This window comes from Symphalangus syndactylus, chromosome 16, assembly GCF_028878055.3.
Source record: "Symphalangus syndactylus isolate Jambi chromosome 16, NHGRI_mSymSyn1-v2.1_pri, whole genome shotgun sequence".
Lineage (NCBI taxonomy): Eukaryota > Metazoa > Chordata > Mammalia > Primates > Hylobatidae > Symphalangus > Symphalangus syndactylus.
Genome location: NC_072438.2, coordinates 97,002,823 through 97,027,000, shown reverse-complemented (window position 1 = coordinate 97,027,000; position 24,178 = coordinate 97,002,823). Strand labels below are relative to the sequence as shown.

General features: G+C 45.2%; 1 protein-coding gene across 2 annotated transcripts in view; it reads left to right on the top strand.

Annotated features, from left to right (window-relative positions):
- The window catches only part of ADAMTS16 (ADAM metallopeptidase with thrombospondin type 1 motif 16), a 191,185-nt gene that overhangs the window by 129,681 nt on the left and 37,326 nt on the right, over positions 1-24,178 (top strand). Inside the window, exons 19-21 of one of the 2 annotated variants that reach the window (XM_055246185.2) lie at positions 20,833-21,034; positions 21,137-21,331; positions 23,527-23,751. In XM_055246185.2, coding sequence (XP_055102160.1) covers positions 20,833-21,034; positions 21,137-21,331; positions 23,527-23,751 — 622 coding nt within the window. Of the gene's footprint in view, positions 1-20,832; positions 21,332-23,526; positions 23,752-24,178 lie in introns of both variants that reach the window. The other variant, XM_063619592.1, reaches the window with a different exon arrangement.

The following is a 24,178-nucleotide window of genomic DNA, read 5'->3' as shown; positions in this document are numbered from 1 at the left end:
CTTCCAACGCCTACCAATCTGTTCCAACACCATTTATCGAAAAATTTATTTTCTCTGCATTGAGTTGGAAGGCCAGCCCTCTCCTCACTTAAATCCACGTGCGGTTCACAAAGTCTGACTCTCCTTCCCTGCCCTTTCCTGTGGTGCTGGCTTCTCCTCCCCACTGTTTCATCCCTGCAGTGGTTCCTAACGCTTACTCCCCAACAGGGAAAGCCCACCTCTCAACACTTGTCTTTCTTAGAAGGTTCAGGGCTCTTCCTGAATGTTTTTCCCAGAATAAATGTATATTCTGGTTGTCAAGTTTAAAAATAAAAAATAATCTTTCTGAAATTTTGGTTGGGATTACATTGTATTATTAGATAAATATAGGCAAAGTTGAAAACTCAAGAACTTGGAAGCTACCTATCAGAAAACATTCTTAAAAATGTTTACTTTAGTCACTGTTTTCTCAAGAACAGTTTATAGATTTATTTATGTAGGGGAATATAAGTGTATTTATTTTTTCCTGAATAATGTTTAATAATTTTTATTAATATCAGAAATAAAATTTTATATTTTATTTAGTATTATTTTTATAGAGTAAAACATCCACTGTGTAATCAGATCCTAAAATTTTATATTTTTACATTTTTTCAAACAATAATCGTATATTTTAATATCATAAGTCAATACTGATAATTTTGGCTTCCCTCTGTAGCATGTATATCTCTTGTTCACCCCTGCCCTTAGTTTAAAGGCAATGACATATATTTCTAAAACAATACAATGTATTTTTTCCTGTCCCTGATCTCAGTTGGAATGTTTCTGCATTTTCACAATTAAGTGCTGGCTCTTATTTGATATGTATCACCCATTACATTGTAATTTTCTATCTGATTATGGAAACATTCCCTTATTTCCATCTTCTCAGCATGACTAAATTTTTGCTCATGGCTTTTCTCCTACATAACTATTCTATAGTGGCCTTGGAGAAATTGTAAAAAAAGAAGTTGACAAATGTGTTTTTTAAAGTTTGTGACAATCTGTACATAACACAAGGAAGAGACCCATGCCTCTACCCCCACCTCACCCCCAGAAAGCCCACAGGACACTGTCACCTCAAGCTCTGTGGCTACCAATCCTTGGTGACTATTTCTTTTATCAGGAAGATTGGCCTTGTCCAGTCACACAGGATCCTGGGCTCAATAGGCAAAAGGTGTAAACTCATGAGACCCCAGAGTCACAGTCACAGAGGATGCTGAGTGTTGACTGATGTTCTGTGTCTTTATGTACATGACACTGTGTTAGCTCCATCAATGAAGAACACTTGAACCCATGCACATTTCCATCACTCAAAAGAAGTGAGCAGTCATGACTTTATATTTGTGAAGAAAAGTGCACCTCATTCTATAGCCTTAGGTGAATGAAGCTTGGGGTGTGTGAGTAATTAAACCATCCTTGCACTCCTGTAATGAGCCCCAGTTGATCTTTATGTATTCTTTAATGGTCTGGTGGCTTTAATAGTATTTTCTTTATAATTTGTTATACATTTCATAAGATTGGTCTATGATATTATTTGTGTGTTACCTTTCAAAAGATGTCTTATATTTCATCTAAGTTTACTTATTTGAATTATTTCATTTTTTCTAATGTTTACTTTTCTTTTATAGCTTTTGCTATATGACTGTCTTCTTTTTTGTACCCTTTGGTTATTTAGAAAACATACTGTATATTTCTAATACTACTAGAGTTTCCTCTACAATTTAAAGTCATTGCTTATGCCACTCTTTCTTGATTTATTAATGTTACAAATTAAACTAAAGCCATAAAGACCTTCACAGGAAAAATAAAGCTATTGTCACATTTCTACCTCTTTCATTTTCTAGTCCTCTCATTTCAGTTCAAGCTCCAACCTTTGTTATAATTGCTTGCAGTTTCCTTATTTCTGTTTCACTTTAATATTATTTTTATATTGTGTACCTCTAACCTTTCAATAGTAATGCATGTAAATTCTGTTTTACAGTCTTGACCACAGTTGTTCCGGTTGAATTGTCTGTGTAAGTGGATCCAGTGGCCTTGCCAGTCCTTCTGTGCCATAGCCTTTCTGATTCTCAAGTTTGATGGTATAATCTCCCAGCTCAGAGAGTGAGCATCTCAGGAGTGTTGTTCAGAAGGAGGATTGCTCCTGGATTTCCTGGCTGCTTGCTGCTTCTCTGTTGCTCCATGCCAGCTCCTGTTAATGGAATTCCATCTTCTTTTCTCCACTTGGTGTCTTCACTGAATTCTCACTCTCTTATGTTACCTGACAGTGTAATCACATTTTGTGAAATTGATTTGCTTAAGTCAGTCTTCTTCCAGAATATTTTTAAAATTTTAATGCCATATACCCTTTTCATATATGTGTTTTTGTAGGGGGGGGTTGTAATTTTTCTGCAGGTTCCATGTGAGGTTTCTTTTTTCCTAACTCATTCTGACCAGGGAATTTCCATACAAGTTATTTATAGACCAGAAATGGAGCTGATCTCCCCGCTGCAGGCCTTGTTCCTCTGGTGCACTTATTCTGAGTGCTTTAGGGAACAAATACCAATGGCTTGTAACAAGAATAGTGCTTTTGTTTTGGTTCTTTTGAGATGTTCACAGTTTGTCAGCCTTTATTTGATTTGGGGAAAAGGAATCTGTACTACCTCACTTGCACCATCTCTCCCAAATGACCACCATGATGTTTAAGATAAAAAATAAGTTTCAGAGAGATGTGTTTGTTTTTTTTTTTTTAAATAAAGCTATCAAAGAGTGGTCCACACCCGTCAAATAATTGTATGGCCTTATAGTTACCAAACACATTAACTCAGAATCTGGTGTGTTGACCAACAGGAGCGTAATTTCTCTCTGAAAACCATGCCGCCTTTCCACCTGCAGTGAAGGATGCCTGTGAAAGGTTTCCTCAGCACTGGCAGTGGCCACACTCTCCCAGTGGCCACTGTGCCCACATCTGGGGTGCGCCTTTAGTCTGCCTCTGAATGGTGGGTCTCACAATGTTCCAAACTCGGGTGCAGCCCTGTCTGCCTGTCTGTGCTGGGATCCTGGCTCCACGACATGCTCCTGCCAGCCTTGGGCACATTTGTTAGTATTTCTGCACCTGTTTATTAATCTCTGAAATGTGCGCAATAATCAAAGCTACCTCACAGATTTGTTGTGAGAATTAAAAATTTCATGCAGCTAAAGCACCTCATTAAATACTAGCTATTAGTATTATAGGAACTCTGTAAACTAGAGGGATTTGAACATTGGATTAATTAGCAGGGATCATCTGACTGTAGATGGTTCAGAGACTTGCAATAGATGTTGATTTCTTTAAGACAATGAGATTTTTCACTGTCTGTTCAAGGCCACTTAATGCCTTTTAGCTCGTAATACACAATGAACCGTACATTAGATATCTGCATTCGACTCTCCACTAATGTCAGCATTTCAAATGCCTTCACTTCTTCTTCAGGAGAACCTTTTCTTTACTTCAAAGAATTGAATTTCCCCAGTGCTTTCCTGAGTTTGTGAATGCTAATGCAATTCTCTCTTGCAACTTGTGTGTGTGTAGACTTTGCATCATAGGGCATTTCAAGGAAGACATCACAACACTGCCTCAACTACCCAGACACTGCTCCTCTGTTCTGCATATGACTCTTCAGAATGAATTATTATAAATGCTACATGGGTTGGCTGCTTTCCCATTTAAACGGGATGAACTAGAGAACGAGGTCTTTAAATACAGCCTTTCTCTACCCCCAACTCGTTGTAACAATACTGAGCATATGTGAAACCACTGAAATCTAAAATAGAGTATTTTCTGATGTCTATATTTATATACATAAATACCACAGAATCATTAGGCTCTTTTGCAGCATAGACCAATAAATTACGCCAACGATAATACAGCTAATTTCATTAATGAGATACCAGTACAGTATATTCCTCCTCATATTCCCTTAGTTTTCTGGACCAATGTTTTTAAGAGCAATAGATAAATATGACATTTTCAACATGATTCATTTGGTAAGTTTTGTGATGTAATGGCTAAAGCTTTACATTCGGAGTTGATTCCAAAGAATGAAACAGTAATTGTTGTTTAATTATTTAGCTGACTAAACTAAATATCTAACAATGTTATTTAAATATTTTAAAGAGTTTTTAGCCGGGTGCGCCTGTAATCCCAGCACTTTGGGAGGCTGAGGTGGGCGGATCACAAGGTCAGGAGATCGAGACCATCCTGGCTAACATGGTGAAACCCCGTCTCTACTAAAAATACAAAAAATTAGCTGGGTGCAGTGGCGGGCGCCTGTAGTCCCAGCTACTCGGGAGGCTGAGGCAGGAGAATGACGTGAACCTGGGAGGCAGAGCTTTCAGTGAGCCGAGATAGCGCCACTGCACTCCAGCCTGGGTGACGGAGCGAGACTCCATCTCAAAAAAAAAAAAAAAAAAGAGTTTTTATAACCCTTTAGTATGTGCTAATATATAGAACCTACTTGATGGGGAAAAGATTCAACCAATGAGTACCTAAGACTTAGTAAGAAAATCAGAAATAACTAATCTGAAGTTGTCTTGAAGAAGAATGAAGGCATCTGAAAGGTAGTTTCAAGGGACAGGAGTCAGGAGGTTACATAAATATTGTTCTACCTACTCAATATGTTCATTTCCTGGAGCTGATTAATCTCCTCCAAGTGCCACAGTGTGAAGTCCTTCCTGCAGAGAATGGAATTGTTCCAGGCTTACCAAGAAAGATGACTCCGATGTCAAATGTTAGCCATATACTCTTGGCAGACCCCTGGCCTAACAGCACCTATCAGCCAGAAAAACTGTCTGCAGCCTGTGATGCCTTCACACCTGAGTCTCATCGTGGTAGCTATTTGAAAGCTTAAAAGATAAAACTTACAGATTCTTACGAATCATTGTAAAAATTCAAATCCTATGTGGAAATGACAGTATTCCTGAGTCTGCTGTCATTTCAACTCTTCACTTTTCGGTTCTTTGCCTAGACCCATCTACAGAGGCTTATACCTCATATGCCTCATCATTCAGTTGCCATTGACTGCTTTCACCAATTTCTTTAAAAGCAAGGAAATTCGATTCCCAGTTTTGTTTAGCATGGGCAAGCTAACCACGTAGAAAGCGACGTAGAGAGTTCGTGGATCCAATGATGTGACCAAGATATTCTCACTGCCTGACAGTAAAGAATGTCCCTGAGGCTCCGGGCGGGATATTGATGTTGGTTTCACGGACGGTGTCAGCCTACTTGCGAATTTGATCTGTGTAAAATATGGATTCAATCCGCTTCTTTGGTTTCTTTCTTAAAACCCATTAGATTTATGGTGATTCCTGCTGACCCTGTCACTGAAGACTTTGCATAAAACCTTTGTGGATGGTCCTAACTGGCCAGTCCTGCTCGGCCCAGAGCCTCACAGCCCCCACACTGGCGGAGCTCACGAGCCTTAGGAACCGCGTGGCTGCAGGTCAGCCTCAAAGCATCCAGGTTCGCTGCAGGAGGACACCTGGAAACAATTCTCAGAAAAACAGTTCAAGAGCCTGGAGAAGACCATTTCTAAGTATTAGTCTCAGAGTGAACATCCAAGAAACCCTGACGCGAAAATGCCAGAAAAGCCGGAAACTAGAGGAGGAGGGAGGCCATCATTTTAAAATCCTTGTCATAAAAGGAAGGAGTCGCAGCGGGGAGGGTTCACGTCTGTGATAGAATGGGAAACGGACAGTGTTCCTAAGAAAACGAAGAGCCGAAGAACGGAAGCCCATACACAGTTGCTAGTGAATCCTCCGTGATTTAAATTGCATTTCACACCTTGAGAAATGAATTAAACCGTCTCCTGTGGGAAGGTCATTCATTTCAAAAGAAAGAAAAATGAACCTACGTTACTCATGAAATGTTTAAATTCCCGTTAGACACGTAGGCTTTCCCTAGAATACCACGTAAAAGGCTCCGGTGAGAGGCAGGAAAAGATATTTCAGATGTTATAGACAATCTAAGTGTGCATAATGACTAAGGGAAACCTGTTTGGAACAATCGAGGCCCTGAATAACTTGACGCTGATTCAATACTGAATCATTCAGGAATTTTTGGAAAACTTCTCCGAGTAGATAATCAGCCAGAAAGTAGAAATACACAACTTTTACCAGGAGTAATGCATTCTATACTTATCTAGGTATAAAATAGATAGGTATCACATAAATTGCCATTGTCCAGTTAAAATAGTCAAGCCCACAAAATTACTAAATATATACATTTTTTCTAGGTCACTTTAGAGCTAAGCAACATTAAATTACAAACTCACATCAGATTTTTCTCCAGCTGACAAGCCAGCCTTGTAGAAGTTGTATTTATCTGGGAGCAATGCAGCACAGTGGATAAGAACCCAGGCTCACTGGGCTCCCTTCCTGATCCTGCCACTCCAGCTGTATGATGCTGACCATCAGCGACCTCTGTGGCTGCAGACAGGGTCCTCGGTGTCTCTAGCCTCAGCTTCCCCGTTCGTGAAATGAAATTCTAACAGCATTGCCCCGTAGGGTTGTTAAGTGGGCTAATGCATGTGAATGGGTTACTTGGGGTGTATTGTGCACTTTAAAAGGAACCAGAACTGGTCATGAGAGTCCAGGCCCTGGAGCTGGGCTTCCCGGGTGTAAATCCCATCTCACACCACTTATGTCGCCTTTCTGCACTTCACTTTTAGGAAATAATAGCATCTGTCCACATCATTGGTTTGCCGGGAAAATTAAACCAGTCAATAGATAATAGAAAAAAAAGCTTAGTGCCCTGCCTAGTATTTGGTTTGTCCTCCAGGGGCACTGATTCTGCGTGGCTGTTAACCAAATTCATATACTACATGTAAGGTGTGACTGGTTTGCTTTCTTACTTACTGCAATATTTGAAGCCATCTGCATATGCTTCATTTCATCCCTTAAGATTTGCAAATATTTTGTTAGAACTTCAGGCTTTAATATGTGGGCTTGTTGTTGTTTGTTGTCATTGCTGTTATTTCATTGTTAACATTCCCAACAATGGGGTCATTTGTCCTAATCTAGTAATCCATGATAGCTAGGCTCAACATAGGTATCAAACTCCAGCAGGTCTATCTTGTCTTGGGTGCTGTAAAAACACTAATTGCTTCCTGGTTTTTGCAGATATGTCCAATTCGATTATTCATAAGTAGAATTGGTTAAATCAGCAGGTGGCAACCTATGGGCTGTGCACCAAGTGCAGCCTGCCATACCTGGTTGTGTAAATCAGGTTTCATCAGAACAGTCAGGCCTGTTCATGTACATGGGGTCTCCAGTGGTTTTCTCACTGCTGCAGCAGGGATGAGTCCTCGCAGCAGAGATCTCCACCAGCCTGAAATATTTACTATCTGCCCCTTTAATAAGATATTTGCCAACTTTTGGGCTAGATGAAAGCATCCTCCAGCAAAATGAGTGTCTTAATCAAAAGTGCTGTCTCTACATCACCTTTCAATCAGGGCAAAATAACATTGTTAATGGCATGGCAGCCATGAATTTCCAAGTAGTTCAGAAAACCTAAACCTAGTTTCAGTCTATGGTCATCTCATTATTAGCATGCAAGTATCTGTCGTTGACTTAGATGATGTATTGTTTAGTACATTTATCTTCTCAGCGATTTAGGAAACATATTTCCTTTCTCAAGAAAATGGCTTGTCCTCAGGATAGGAAAATCTCCTGAGATAAAGAAGCAAGTCAGATCTGAAATCATCAAATCTGTGTAACACACAAGCTTGTGTTCTTGCAGCTGGCTTTCACCTAAACTGTATGAGGAAGACATTTCCTAGCCAGCTGTTAAAATGTCCAAACAAAGTCAGTGGTCTCACGATCACAGTCCATGAACTTTGTGGCAGAAGGGCCACTTCTCCCCTGGGAATGTTAATAAGGTCTTTCGCAGGCCGGGTGCAGTGGCTCACGCCTGTAATCCCAGCACTTTCGGAGGCCAAGGCGGGAGGATCACCTGAGGTCAGGAGTTTGAGACCAGCCTGACCAACATGGTGAAACCCTGTCTCTACTAAAAATACAAAAATTAGCTGGACGTGGTGGTGCATACCTGTAATCCCAGCTGCTCAGGAGGCTGAGATGAGAAGTTGAACCAGGGAGGCAGAGGCTGCAGTGAGCTGAGACCAAGCCATTGTACTCCAGCCTAGGCAACGAGAGTGAAACTCTGTCTGAAAAAAAAAAAAGAAGGTGTTGCACAAAATAGAGGCCCTAAAATTCTTGTTTCCATGCTGCAGTGCGCTTCAGCAGCTTCTCTTGGGAGTTAACCAAGTTTTTAATATCATTTTTCTGTTTGAAACAAGGGATTTGTAAGAGGCACTGGCAGTCATTTCTTTCCCCTTGTAAACGTTCACTGCATAGGACCTGAAAGGCCTGTTCTTCCCGCTGTGACCACTTGCTTTCATTCTCTCCCCAGACGAGGTGGAGAGCACCTGTGTGGGCTCTTCCAGCATCATTGAGATGGCGTTCACTTTCTTTTCAATAGGTATAAATAAATCCATCCAGTTACCACTGCTTGGGAGCATTTTTTTCTGCATTCTTTCAACATCCCCGTCCTTCTAATTCTAGAAATTCTAAAATTTCTCGGTAGTTCTCAGAAGAGTAAATATTCCAAAATCACATTGTTCCATGTAATGGCCATATCATGACATCATTTTTACCCATGCCAGAAAATCACTAAGAGGCAATACAACAAAATTAATGTCTGTGTCTCTGTGATTTTTTTTTAATTCATATTTACCAGTCAGGTCTTTAGTGGTTCTTTGTTGATTTTCAGAAGGGATGTATATAATAAGTATAAAATAATACCGCTATAGGAAAACGTGGCTTTCCCTCTTGTACACAGACTGAGGGACTGAATGTCAGGAGTCCTGTGGGCCACATGTGAATGAGCTCCCTTTCCCAGGTGAGGATTGAGGAGGAGAAGAGGCAGGGACAGGATGAGGAAGAGACGAAGGAATGAAATCATGATAACCACAGCCAGCCCTTCCTGAGCGCTTCCTCTCTGCTAGTCCTCCCAGCCTGCCCAGCACTGCATAGAAAAGCTACTGTGACCATCTCCCCTTTGTGGAGGAGAGAATGGAGACATTGGTGTCCAATGATTTCCTGAAGGCCGTCCAGCTGGCAAGATTGGAGCTGAGATTGGGAACCCAGGCATCCTGACTGCAGAGCCACCGCTTCCCCACCAACGCACCACAAGGCCTCAGACACAGAAAGGCTGTCCTGGGGCAGTCAGCCAGCCAGGGTCATGGAACAGGGCAAGACTTCACAAAGAACTTTGATTTGTGTTGCCCTGTTGGTGCCTGGTTATAACTTTATGGATTTCTGTATCCACAGGCAAAAGCAAATCTGCTGAAACACAGGTACATTATGCTGAGCCCAAAAGGAAGCTTCTAGTGATGTTACTATATTGAAGAAATAACCCGGCTCTGTGTCTGTGAATTGAGGAGGGTGATGTTCATTGTCAACTGGTCAACAAATGTTTAGTATTTTTGCATGTGCTCAGTCCTGTGAGTTTCACAGAGGCATTGATGAAATGTCAAATTATAAAGCATAAGTTTTGTGGACAGACAGAATGGCCCTCTCTAATGGAAATGAGGCTCTAGTCCTAGTCAAGCCACCAGCCTCTCACCCTTGCAGCCTCAGGAGATTTGAGTAGGAAGTTCTATCTACAGTCTAGCTTCCTCTAGTGTCTTATTCATTCTGCAGTTGCAGTGATCTTTCTAAAATACAAACCCGGGCCACACACAGTGGCTCACGCCTGTAATCCCAGCCCTTTAAGAGGCTGAATAGGCTGGATCACCTGAGGTCAGGAGTTTGAGACCAGCCTGGCCAACATGAAGAAATCCCATTTCCACTAAAAATACAAAAAATTAGCCGAGCGTGGTGGTGCATGCCTGTAATCCCAGCTACTTGGGAGGCTGAGGCAGGAGAATGGCTTGAACCCTGGGAGGCAGAGATTGCAGTGAGCTGAGATTGTGCCACTGCACTCCAGGCTGTGTGACAGAGTGGGACTCCAGCTCAAATAATAATAATTATTATTATTTTAAAAATAAAAAATAAATATAAAATAAAATACAAACCCAGTATAGACACTTCTCCAAGTCCGGCCTCCCATGGCTCTCCATTGTCATTTGCTTAGTACCCAAATGCCATCGTGTGGCCTCCATGACCCTCCAGGACCTGCTACTGCCTCCTCCAGTGCCTTCATGGGCCCTGTCCTAGCAGTCTTCATTCCTGCCACACTGAAGGCCTCCTTGCCCTGCTGTCACCATAACCTTTCACTGTTGACTTCCTGCACAGCCTATCTTAACGTTCACCCCTTCTTGGGACACATTTGTTTGTCATCCCTCTTCATAGCCATTCTTAATGTCCAGGGAGGCCCTCAGTTGGGTCTGGCAGGGTGCACAGGCTTGTGGTGCCTGGCCGATGGGCCCCACATGGTGTCTGTGACAGGGATAGCAGGCATTCCCTCATTCCCTTCAACACAGCAAATGCCGTGGTTGGAGGGCAAGGCACAGGCGGTGCATCTCACGGGCATGGAAGCCACAGTGACCCTGTGAGTCTAGGGGACCCAGTGAAGGACATAGAGATGGAGGGCACCTTGGCAGGCCATTTCCTGGCCTGTGTGCAGGTGGCAGGAAGAGGCTCTGATGGTGTCACGGTTTTCTAGCTCTTTTTTAATTTATGAGATGTAATTCCTAACATTATTTTTCTGATGATGGTGCTGGCACATTCTTAGCTCGATGGGTGTGGTATTGAACCTGAGGACAGTTAGGAGTCATTGCCTCGTGTGGCTGTGTGTTCCCAGTTTCCTTTCTCGGTTCTCTCATGCAAGTCATTTGTGTGAGAAGAAAATATTCAGTGGGCAAAGTGGCCTCCTGCCCACGACGAAGCCCTCAGAGCTCTTTCATGCTGTTTTCCTCTTGGTCCGCAAACCAGTCTCTCTCATTCCCTTAAAATACGTGATTTCATTCTTGCCATCCTTGCATCACAATGTCTCTCTTCAGCACTGTCAGAAAAGAGCTGGCCAGAGAGCACCCCAGGCCGAGTTTCAGGAGCTGAGGTGGGCAGGTCTGTCCTGGAGCTTGGATGCTATGAGAGGGGGCTTCTCTGTCCTGAGATCGTGAGCAGCTGTGTTTCCATCCTTGTTCGTGCCTTTCCAGGGTGCTTGCAGTGAGCTTGCGTTCCTTTCCTTTAAAAGGAAAAAGAGTTTACTATATTGCTGAGGCAGGGGCCACATATAGGGCAAGACTGCCAAATTAAGCGTTTGGTAAAAAAGCAACCAGTGGACATGTTAGTTAGGTACTTGGAGTGACCAAACGAACCCTTAGGTCTGGACGTAAAGGAAGCAACACCAGAGATTTGCCATCCTGTGGTATGTTGCCAACACAGCCCATCTTTACTCTAACAGCTGAGGGGCCCTTTCCTGGGAGCTTTGAACTCCTGAAACCGCTGACACTCTGGGGCTTGTGGACATTCAGAGAGGTGGGGGATGGAGGCTGCAGGTGCATGTGCGTGAGCCCTGTGCCCTGGTAAATGGGGAGCCATGGAGAATTTCAAATATTATAGTAATGCTGTGTGCTCATGTTCGCATTGAAAACACTTCTTGGCAACAGAGTGGAGATTGGCTTTTGTCAACTCAGACTCAGAAGCTAGGGGACAATTAAGGAGCAATTCCTGTGAAAAATGACAGGGATCTTGTATTGGAGTTCTGCAAAGAACCAGAACCAATTAGATGTGGATGTGCCTGTGTGAGGTAAAGGCTCTCCTGGTTGCAATCATCTATAAGACTTCTAAATAAAACAAACTTTAATTCTTTAAAAGCCTGCCTGTTCTTTAGCTGACAACAAGACAAAGGAAGATTTATTTTAAGGAATTGGCTTATGTGATTGTGGGGACTGGCAAGTCCAAAATCTGCAGGACAGATCAGCGGACCAGAAACCCAGGAAGGAGTTGCAGTTTTGCAGTTCAAGTCTGAAGCCCAGACTTTTTTGGGGGATACCTCCCTCTATTCAGGCCGTCAACAGACTGGATGAGGTCTACCCCCATTACAGGGGTCATCAGCTTTATTCAAAGTCTACAGATTTGAATGTTTATCTCACCTAAATATGCTTTCACAGAAGTGTCCAGAATAATGCTCAGCTAAATATTTGTCTGCTGCAGTCTAGACAAGTTGATACATGAAATTAACCATCACAGACCTGGACTCAGCCAATGAATATCAGATACATAGGAGGGAGTAGCTTTTCTGGAAAATCGGGAAGCAGAGTCTGTGTGATTTGGTGGGATCAGGAAAAGGCTGGAGGATGAAGCCAGGGGCATCCCACTTCTAGGATGACAGGAAGGGCAGGTGACAGGAAAGGAAGAGGGAGCAAAGATGGGGACCACTGGCTCTGAATGCCCATTACCCACCAGACAGAGATGTCTGTAAGCAATGGTTTGTACGGCTGTGGAGCACAGAGAGGATGCAGGTGTCAATACCAGACAGAAGAGAAGACCTCTTACTCTGATGAAAAAAGTAGAGGGAAAAATTATTTTTAAAAAATGCACACACATACCTGAAACATTTATTTTCACTTAAAAGACATAAATGTGCATTCATTTGCTAATTCTTTTAATTATGGCCCAAGCATTTTTTTGAGTAGGGTCTGCCTATGGAAGGATCTAAGTGGATTATTTCATAAAACATGCTCACTGCATATAATTTCCAGTTTGAGTTTCTTTAAAAAAGGATGAAACTTGTCCCATTTATCTTGAGTGGGAAGTCATTTTAAAATTTGTATGTTTCCTCAATATTTTACTTTTGTCTCAGCCACACCTAATTTGACAGCAATGCCGTTTAATGACTGGTCTCAACTGAGTCATTCCAAAGATTTAACTTCGTTTTCATAGAAACAGCTCTTCTTTTCTAATGCTCGTGTTTCATAGCGCTACACCAAATTTAATTATATTACATAATTCCAATAACAAATTCAGCTGCCATAAACAGATTGGAGGACAGATTCAGCCCATTCCCTGTGAGCCCTGGAGTGGCAGCAGAAGGATGCTGACATCCCTGGGCAAGGCTGGCACCTCACCCACTGGTGCTCAGCATGGTGTGGGCGGCCGCCAATGTGTTTTGCCAAGGGATGAAGAGGCGCAGTGAGTCTCATGTGTCAGTTCAGAATGACTAAAGAAGAGTTTCTAACAAGGCTGGAAGTAAACCATTGAGCAGGGAGGAGCCCATCCAGGCAGCACATCTAGTGTCCAGAGATGAACGGAGCAGACAGGTAGAGAGCCACTAGGACAGAAATAGATCCAGAGAATACTCTAGTGCTCTGCCCTCCAGAGAGTAGAAAGCCAAAGGGTCTCACACAGGAAGTGATATACCCAGTGGAAAACCACTTGTGTGCTTCCATGTCAGGGTAGCAGAAGAATGTTTGTAACCTGAACAGTTATCAGTACATCCATTACAACCTTCTATGTCCAAATACAATGTAAGTTTAAGATCTCGCCCTGAGGGTAGGACATCCTTGGCTAGGAATATCTCCACAGTTCTTAAGCTGAGTTGTTTAGGAGGCTTGAAAGAACGTTAATATTGGAGATCATTACCTTTACTTTTCAGACATCTATATTTCAGTATTGGAAGAGTCAGTATATAAGGAAGCGGCTGTGGTCCATCCCAGCTCTGAAACCCCTTTGGTTCTGGGCGGATCCCTCTTTGAGAAGGAACTCAAGCTTCCGTGACTTTGCACTCACAGAGGCTGAGTCACAGGCTCTGAGCCAGCAGCCTGCTGCAGACACGCTCTTCAAAATCAGGAGGGCTGTGCAGAACCAGAGAGCCTGCTCCACAGAAGAGCTCAGATGGGCTTTGCTGAGATGCTAATGACAGGGAATTAAAGCATCTGTTTTCCTCCAGAAGAACTGATTGAGCAGACTCCCCGCCCTCCCCAGTTTTTTTATTGGCACATCCTAGTTAGTCCTCATAATGGTTAAAAAATAAAATTAGTACAACTTTAATACAAGAAATTGAGGCCACAAAGGGGAAGAGAGGGTAGCTCAGAACTTTTGTGGCCAGTCTCAGGGATTTTCTGAAGAGCTGGATGTTACATTTCCAAAATCGTGTTTCCAAAGCTGCCAGTCATCCAGGCCCCCAGGGCTTTGCACAATTTCAGATTCCTGACCCTTAACCCCTAAGAGCCAAGGCCGTCCAATTTCTGGTTCATACAGAACAGGAGCGAGACCAGGAATGTGCAGGTGTTTGAGATCCCCTTTGTGCTATCATTGGGCATGAGAACTTTGGATGTTAAGCCTGGTAAAGAGGAGGGAGTTACCTCTTACTCAGACAGGACTCAACCTCAGATGTAATTAGGTCTAGATCGTTAGGTTGCCTACCCGTGTGTTACCACCCCAGTAGTTTTTAGTCCACAGCAAAGGTATTTGTAGTAGAAACCGTTGGCTCAATGGGTGGGTGTTGAAGGGGCACAGAAGCGGCAAGGGAGAGTTGAGCTTCCAGCCCAGAAACCTGAAGAGGACAGAATACTCTCATTCTTTTGAGTAGAACAGGAATGATTCTGATTGTGACAACAGCACCGTTTTGGAGAGGGGACTGGCAGTAAAATGTGCATCTCCTTGCTTCTGGGAGCACAGTCTCCACACACATAAGACAAGGCTGGTAAACGTGATCAATGCTGGAGCCCTTCCCAGCACATAGAGGGCAAAGATGGGGACCACTGGCCCTGGATGCCCTTTACCCACGAGACAGAGATGTCTGTAAGCAATGGCATATATGGCTGTGGAGCACAGCAGAGAGGATGCAGGAGTCAACACCAGACAGAAGAGAAGACCTCCTACTCTGATGAAAAAAGTAGGGTGCGTTGCTCTTTCTTCCAGTCTTCCCTGGAAAGTGGGCAGAGGGGCAGCCTCCCCAGAACCAGAGTGCTGTTGCCATTTAGAGTTGACTGGTTTCCCTTTTAAAGGGGAATGCAAAAGCCCCCAGTGTTCTGCAGAGGAAACCCTCAGACCAGGGGTTTTTGTTGAACGAGGGAATTACTGAGGCTGTCTGTTTTGAAAAGCGAGGTCAGTTCCTTTGGTCTGTGTGTCTCATAATTCCATGTTCCTGTCTGTCCCCCATCAGTGAAAGCTCTGTAGATCATACTGATTCCTTTTAACATAAGCTCTGATGACAGGATGGTGAGACAGGAAAACCTGGTAAAAATGGCATGCTGGCCTCAGAGTAGTAACTCCTCGCACACCTTTGGCTCCTCACAGTCCCTGAAGTTGACGCCCACAGCGCCGCCTTTGTGAGGAGCTTTGATGTCCTCGGTTTGGCTATGTGTGCTTCAGCAAAGAAATCCTGCATTTAGAGGTGAAAACAATTCAGGGTCTTTGTCTGGCCCATTGTAAATCTCTCCTTGGGTTTCACAAGTCGGGCAAAGTGGTTTGACTTTTGAGACTGAAGAAAATGAAGTGACTGTCAAGTTGCAAGCTCCCAAATGCTCACAGAGAGCCCTGGAGTGCTGGGCCCTGTTCCTTGCCAACCAGTCATCAGAAATGGGCTGTCCGTTCCCATGTGAAAAACCAGACCAGACCCTGGCATTAATTCCTAGATGGACACCTCCCAGGAGACAGCCCAAGGGTCCTGCCCTGCCAGGCAGTGTCAGAAACATCTATGCAAACCAGCTGCAGCTGGGAGGGATGAGCTGGCATGTTGCTGTCATTTCTGATGTCCCGACTGCTGGGTTTTCGGAGGATTTGATTTCTGATGTACTGACTGGTGGACTTTAGGAGGATTTGGAGACTGGAGTGCCTTGCTCCAGAAGGCATCATGTGTGGGCACAGTGCAATCTGTCTAATAACTCGTTCTACCTACTGTGCTCATTTACCTACTTGGTCACGGAGATCATTGTTTATTTCAGAGCTGGACTTCTACCTTTGAACTTGCTTGGAGTGTAGCTGGCACCAGGTGATACTGATGAAGCTTCCTTTGTCCTAGACCCATAGCAAATCCCCAAGCCAACCGAGGAGGATGGCAAGCTAAAAAGGTCCTTGGCCACCTGCCCGACAGGCTTAGGACATCATTGTCTCCCAAGTTCTGCTGATCCTGGCCTCTGTACTTTCAGCTTACAGCCGGCCTGCACTCTTAGTTAATTTGTTAACTAATGTTTTCCCTATGGAAGAGGCAGATTTTTCCAACTGTCATCTCTTTATTGTTGAATGTGCATTGTTATCTTTAAAACATTCAATTTACTTACATTACATTAGATCTCAAATTATACAGGTGAAGACGCTGCTATTTTATATGAAGACAAGGTTGTTGTGTCTTCAAAAACCAAGTAGTATTGATCCTGTCAGACCATGTTGGCAGATTTCTTGACCCCTGGGCCATTGAGTCTGCAGTGTGTGAGTATCTGGGTATAGTCAGTGACATGAACGGTTTAATTTAGAACAGCCTACTGGACAGTTGTGACCCATACACCAGCTTGCAGAAGTCAAGAGTCCCCACGTCTAAGTCTGATGCTGAAAAGGCACCACCTAGCGAATGCTGTATTCTAATGTTGCGTCTCACGGCATCCAGCACCCACCCCTCTGGACTAAATCCAGCTGGTGCTGGAGCCCTGATACTCATCAATGCCTCGTGTAGGTTTGTGTCGTGACAAGGTTTCTGCCCCATTGTTATTCTCTGTCTTTATTGTGTTATGAGAGACTCCTGCCTAGAATTCCTAGAGTCGTTCTTGAAAGTAGAACAACAGAGTGCTGGATGGTGAAACTTCAAAAAGAATCAGCAGACAAAAGACACTGAAAGTAAATTCTAAAAGGGCGGGCTCAGGGAGACTTGCTGATGTGAAAGCCACAGGCAGAGCATGGCTGCCCTGGTGGGGCTTGGCCCTAGGCCGCAGCTCGGTCCCAGCCCAGGGCTGGCCTCTGCATCTGAATTGTCGTTATGACACACAATCTGCTGGTGTGGTGCGTCATGACGGGGGACTTTACTAAACCCTTTTTGGAAACTTGCATTTTCAAAGAAAGCATTACATGCAAAAACCGAAATGTCATTTTAATTTTGTTTTAGTGGGGAAGAGGGAGTCATTTTGTTGAGAAATGACTAAAGACTGTTTGGCATTAGGGATATTGTGTATTGATTAGATGGTACCAGGAAATCCTGAGTAGACTGTTGAGTGGAGGCTGTAAACCTTGTCACTTTTCTGGGCAGTGTTGAGAGCCACAAAGGCGCACCCTGAGAGGGAGCCTTGGGCAGTGGAGGTCCTGAGGGCCAGTGGGGACTGCGTCTCCAGAGTCCTGCCGTGGAAACTGACTGATTTGGGTACTACCAGCCACTTTGCATTCTTCCAGCTGATGGACTTAGGAAAACCAAGACAAAGCGAGAACCCCTGTGGCCACTGGTGGGCAACTGAACACAGCTTGTTACTGTTCATGGAACCCGCAGACGTTAGCACAGAAGCTTGCGTGGATTTTGACTCATTCATGAGCTGAAATGAAGACATTCCCCTAAAGCTCGGTTTTTTAAACAAAGCAGACACTTGGTGTTTCCAGATGTGGTATGAAGGGGCTTTGTTCAGGAGGACTGTTTGAATGATGTGCAGCTAAGAGAGAAGGCAGAGAATGGATCGACCCAGTTGGAACGTCTTAAGATGGTGGAGACAGAAGACTTAACGAGGCGGTGTGAAAAGCTCTTGAACAGCCAACGTGTCTTTTGCAGCCTCAGTGTAGAACACCCATTGTAATTTAGAAGGCTGCGGGATTGACAGAGCAAATGTAGGAAATGGGAGGAAAGTTAAAAACAACAGGAAAGCACACAGAAGCGGCAACAGAGTAACCGAGAGGCTTCACATGCAGAATTATCACAGCCGGGAAGCCAAGAATCCATTTTTCATAATGAGGATGTGTATGTAATTTAGGTGGCTTAACATGGAGTTAAAAAAAAAAACAAACCACTAATCTTGTTGACACTGAAAAATTGAAGCGTTACCACAATCCATATGGGGCAACTTCTCCTACAACGCTGACATGTTTACTTTTTGTGCGTACACAAATTTACATTTTAGTCTTTTTATAATTTTCTTAAAAGTATAGTTGAACCTTTTCAGTAAAAATACTTCGTATAAAATAATTCAAGGCTTCTACAAACCAAAGTAAGTAAAACGATCATGGTGCTTGGTCTAAAGACCATAAGTAATGTGATGTGGCTATACAAGGGTTCGGGGTGGGATCACTTCTGTTTCCCATCCAGGAAGTAGCATCAATTTCCCTCTCCTTCAAGGTTCTACCACCTAATTCATCCTCAGGACTTTCAGAAGAGTCCAAACATTGGCTCTAAAATTACTTGAGTCACAGACTCCCTGGAGAACTTGAGGAAAGACACTCACCATTTTGCTCAGAAATTACGTCCAGCCAGGCGTGCACAGAACTGGAGCAGTTTCAGGATGTTCCTGGATCTCCTGGAGCTTGAGGTCCAGTTTTTTATCTGTATTTTCTTACTTAGGTATCTGTATACCTCGATCCAGATTGTGGAATTAGAGACACTGAAATGTGTTTATAAAGGCTTTGAAGTGTAAGAAAAACGCTTGTTTTGGACAATGAATTTTTATTTTTATTTATTGTATTGTATTCTATTTTTTGAGACAGAGTCCTGCTGTGTCACCCAGGCTGGAGCGCAGTGATGCAATCACAGCTCACTGCTGCCTTGACTTCCTGGGCTCAAGTGATCCTCCCAAGTAGCTGGGACTTCAGTGGTGTATCACCTCACCCAGCTAATTTTTGTATTTTGTGTATGTGGAGACGGGGTTTTGCATGTTGCCCAGGCTGGTCTCAAGCTGCTAGGCTTAAGCGTCCTCTTCCTAGGCTTATTCCTCCTGCCTCAGCCTGGAATTACAGTGCTGGGATTACAGGCGTGAGCTACCACACCCAGCCTAGACACTGAATTTTTTGAATGCTGAATAAAACTTGCATATACTGCCTGCTCTGAACCATGTTAAAAATATGTTTACACACAGAAAGCACTGGAAGCAAGAGTGAGGAAATCATCGCAGTGATGTTCGCAGAAGGGATCATGGAGGGATTTCCCTTCTCCTTTCTGTCTCTCTCTATGTAACTTGGGTCCACAAATGCCATTCTCGAGAATACTTTTCCCAGGTGCCGTGGCTGCTGCCAGAGGCACCTCCGGAGTTCCTGGCCAAGCCCTCTGGGCTTCTGCTTTGACACCTAATCTGAGGGTACTGTGGAGTTCAGTGTGGGGGCACAGGATGGAGGGTCAAAAGAGAAGCCTGGGCATCTTCACAAGTCCTCGGGTTTACCCTGAGATTCAGGAGCAAGTCACTGTTGCCCTAACTCTACTCAGCAATGCTGTAGAGTGGAAGACAGGATGCCCCTGCCCTGGGTCCTCAGCACAGACACAGCTGCAGGCACAGCCTCGCAGGCGACCCCTAGGTGGGACCCCTGGTGCCCTGCACTGATGCACTTGCAAGGAGGTGGTGAGGAAGCCAGCTCCCCTCCCATCCCCTTGTGACTGGCCCAGAGGGGGTTGCACAGGGAAATTAACGTGAATGGAAATCATCAAGTCCTCAGAAGTGACTCCAGGAGGCAGCTCAAGCCCTCCTGCCCAGTGAGTCCCTGTTACGGGGCCATGTTTCTGCCGTCCTCTTGACGACCTCTCCAGGGTGCACACCGAGCCCTCCTGCAAGTGGGCTTGTGCGAAACCAGCTGAGGCTTGGTAGACACACTCAGGCGCAGTGTCTTGATCAAAGGTGATGCCACTGGGCAAAGCCTGGCTCCGACTCCACTCCGCACCCTATTACCTGACAATATGCATGTTGATGGGGGTATACTTTTATCACCAGGAAAGGAAAACACATTTAGAAGCATCAACAGCTGCTAATAAATTGAAAGAAAGATAATCAGACATCATGAGCCTCCTGCTGGAAGAATGCTTGATCACTTATGAAATAATCATATGAGAAAGTAGAACCAGAATCTGAAGAAGCCTCTAGAACCAACCACTAAAGAATTAAAAGATAGAGGACAGAGGAACACAAGAACCAACACCACAGAGATGTAATTCCAAGAATCCTGTAACCAGCAAAACACACTGTGGAACATTCAGGAAGGGAAAGATCCAGTTTCTTTAACAAATGCATTGAACATAAAAATAAACAAAATTTAAGGGAAAGTCTAAAGACTAAAAGAGAAGATGTGAATCTGTTGCACAATCTGGACTTTATTTGGATTCCTCGAACAAACATATTAAATTATGATATTGATGACACAGCTGGGAATTGGAACACTAGCCCTTCAGGGATGTTAACAAATCATTAATACTCTAGATGTTATGATGATATTATGGTTATGTTTTTAAAAAATCCTTATTTTTTAGAGATGCATAGTGAGATAGTTTCATGTCTGGAATCACCTTCAAAATGCTGTCAGGGTTGGGGGCATACACTGAAAACTGTGAAAGCTGAGGGGACAGAAACCCAGAGGTGTTTTATTTTTTATATGTTTGAAATTTTGCATTTTTTAAAAAAGAAGAGAACAGACGCACTGTGCCGAATAGGGTTCTTTCCAAGTCCACTGGAACCCAAAAGCTAGAGGAAGGGAAAGAATGGCAGATCGTGAATCAGGATCAGGGAGGTGGGAAACAGCAGGGGGAGGGAGACTCCGGTAGGAATGCCCACCCGGGAAAGGTGGAACTGAAAATAACTGCACACACACAACCGTGGCTGGGAAATCTCGCCGCCACCTCTGTGGGGCCGCTTCTATCAGAGTGATGGAGCCATCCCTCACCGAGGTCTCTTTGTCCCTGCGCAGCTGGTCCGTGGGGAACTGGAGTGCCTGCAGTCGGACGTGTGGCGGGGGTGCCCAGAGCCGCGCCGTGCAGTGCACACGGCGGGTGCACTATGACTCGGAGCCAGTCCCGGCCAGCCTGTGCCCTCAGCCTGCTCCCTCCAGCAGGCAGGCCTGCAACTCTCAGAGCTGCCCACCTGCATGGAGCACCGGGCCCTGGGCAGAGGTAACCAGGGCGGGGTTGGCATGGGCGGCGGCAGGGCCCCTGCATGATGTGCTGTGTTGCACATGGCCCTCACTGGGTGCTGATCCTGACTGTTCTGTGCAGTGCTCACACACCTGTGGGAAGGGGTGGAGGAAGCGGGCAGTGGCCTGTAAGAGCACCAACCCCTCGGCCAGAGCACAGCTGCTGCCCGACGCTGTCTGCACCTCAGAGCCCAAGCCCAGGGTGCATGAAGCCTGTCTGCTTCAGCGCTGCCACAAGCCCAAGAAGCTGCAGTGGCTGGTGTCCGCCTGGTCCCAGGTAGGTGCACTGGTCGCAGGGGAGTGAGGTTGACCAGCTCTTCCCTCTGGACTGCCTCTTCTCTCTTGGTTTTTCTCTTCCCACTCCTCTCTTTTCTCCCTTTTTATCTCTTCTTGGCTTCCTTGCACTGCCAAGTTTCTGGTCCACCAGCTTCGGACCACCCTCTCAGCTTCCGTCAACTTGTCAACTTCATGGGGTTGCTTTATCTCCTTTGGCTTCTGAATCGTGTCCTGGGAGCAAATCTCACAGTGGCATCCACGTCATCATCACTGGTCCAGCGTGGAGCAGAGGACGAGAGGGTTGAGGGGGTGTGAGCATGAGAATAGGGGTTCACTCGTCTCACTAACAGCAGGGCCCTGGAGACTCACCTAACTCCTGGGCAGGTGTAGCCACATTCCAGGAAATGTGCGCTCCTGGAGAGCAGGAAGAACATGGGTTGCTTGGGAAGAAACAGTATCCATTTACTGAGACAAGTTTCCGGGGTCAGCTCTTCTGTTTGTGAAAGGAAACTCTGCTGTTAGTTTTGTTGAAATCGATCACCTGTTGCTGCAGGAGGCTGGGAAGCCCTTTGCTCTGCACCATTCAGGAGCTGTCCTGGAGCTCTTCATCATGGGAATAACGTTGGAATCATGAGTTTGGAATACTGATGGTTTCGTGACTAGCTTTGGACCAAGTGGTTCCAAAAGCACTTTGGAAATCTTACACCCCACAGAGTGCTAACAGCACCACCAGCCAAGCATAAGCCTGTCTGAATGGGGTATTGAGAGATCACTGTAACCCAGAGCTGCGCCTCTGCATTGCCACAGCAGTCGTGGGAAGAAAGCTCTTCCCTGATGCCATGCTCCTCAGGGAGGGACGCAGATCTCATCAGGCACTGCGTTTTCTCCACCCTCAAATGATGCCTTCTTTGTTCAGATTGGTAGGAAGTGCCAAGCAAGGCATTGAATCCTGTTGAGACTCTGTTTTCAGTTTGTTACTAAAAAATAACACTCTTGCTCGCTGAAGTGAGCTTGCCATTGCTAACAATGCACTTCAGGTCCTCTTTCACCTGGAGGGTAGGAATGAGTGTCCCACACAACGGAATGCACTGTCATTGGAAAAGACACATCCCCAGGGGCATATCCCTAGAGTCAGAGTCTACAGAAAATAAGCGACGTGGGCTGCATAATCTATGGGCTGTGTCCAGGTAGAAAGTCCTTGCCCTGAAATTTAATACATGCACACACACATCCCACACCACACACACACGTCAGAGCTTCTCTCTTAGGCCTGGATCAGCGAGCAACCAAGAGGAGTGTTCCAAGTCCTCTCCATCTTTGATCAGGATGCACAAAAAGCACACCTGTAAGCCTAAAGATGCGAGTGCGAGGTCACGACCTGGGCAGGTGTTGCCACCTGGGCTCCTCTGCTGGGGAACCTGGGGGCACTTCAGCCAGAGGTCCACTGGAGCTGCACAGCATCGCCGGCTCTACCCCAGCAGGAGACAGCAACGCCAGGGGCCGGGACCTCTGTCCCAGAGACCCTCCGTGCCCAGTCTGTGGTGGGACAGTGTGCCTTGCTCCTGTGTGTTCTCCCCGCAAGTGGGGGCTGCAGCCTCCCGCCTGGCCTGCTGGTTTGCACAGGGCACCTCTGCACAAACCAGGGTGTCTGCAACTGGAGCAGCTCAAGCTTAGAGCCTGCCTTAGCGGGGAGATAAGGGATTTGCTCTCTGTGCATGCTTCCTTTCCTTCCTCACAGGCAGCACTCACATGCCTAGGGAAGATGGTGAGCCCTGAGTTTCTTCTACCTGCCCCAGCTTTAGGGGCCAACATCACTGCAGTTGGGTGGGTTAATCCATGGAGCCGTGGTAGTTACCAAATGTACTTATGTATTAAGTTTCGGTATGTTCCGGTATCAGTGACAGCCCAACATTTTAATTTTCCAGTGAAATGGTAGCTTAGAATTACTCCCTTCATGGTTTCTGACTGCCCTGCCCCACTTATGCCCCATGATGCTGTGCCACTCTGACCTCAAGGTCCTCTTATTTTTAATGATAGATTCTATGATGTCTCTTAAAAAGGCTAAGGTCCAATAATTTTCACTGAATGTTCATATTTATATAAATGTTCAAGCGGATATCTTTGATATTTTAACCCACAGATTTTGCAAAAAAGAGATTTTTTTTTAACTGACGTCTTTTGTTCTCTTATTTTTAGTGCTCTGTGACATGTGAAAGAGGAACACAGAAAAGATTCTTAAAATGTGCTGAAAAGTATGTTTCTGGAAAGTATCGAGAGCTGGCCTCAAAGAAGTGCTCGCATTTGCCGAAGCCCAGCCTGGAGCTGGAACGTGCCTGCGCCCCGCTTCCATGCCCCAAGCACCCCCCATTTGCTGCTGCAGGACCCTCGAGGGGCAGCTGGTTTGCCTCACCCTGGTCTCAGGTAGGGAAGGCCCTCGGTCCCTGGAGAGTGGGCGAGCGCAGCTTGGCCTGGGGTTGGCAGCTGGCTCCCGGGGATGCTTCTGCGAGGGTGTTTCCCCAAAGCTGGCCAAGCTACTGCATGAGGTTTTCTTTCCAGAGCATGTGCGGGTGGCCTGGTTCCTGGGTGTGGGTGTGGCTTTCTGAGGATGGTCTCCAAGTGTTGCTGAATCTTTTAGGGCACATGTGTTTTCCTCTAAATGTCACCCAATTAAGTATAAGGAAATGCAATGCTTTGGTTAAAATCTGGGCTGAATTCCCCAGAGATGAGTGTGAACAGGAAAGGAATGTGAGCCCTGGAATAACTAGGTGGTTGTCAGTTGACAGTTCTTTTCAGCCCACCCTCAGCCCTCACTGTTTCCTGATCGGGTCCCTAGCAGCCTCACACCCAC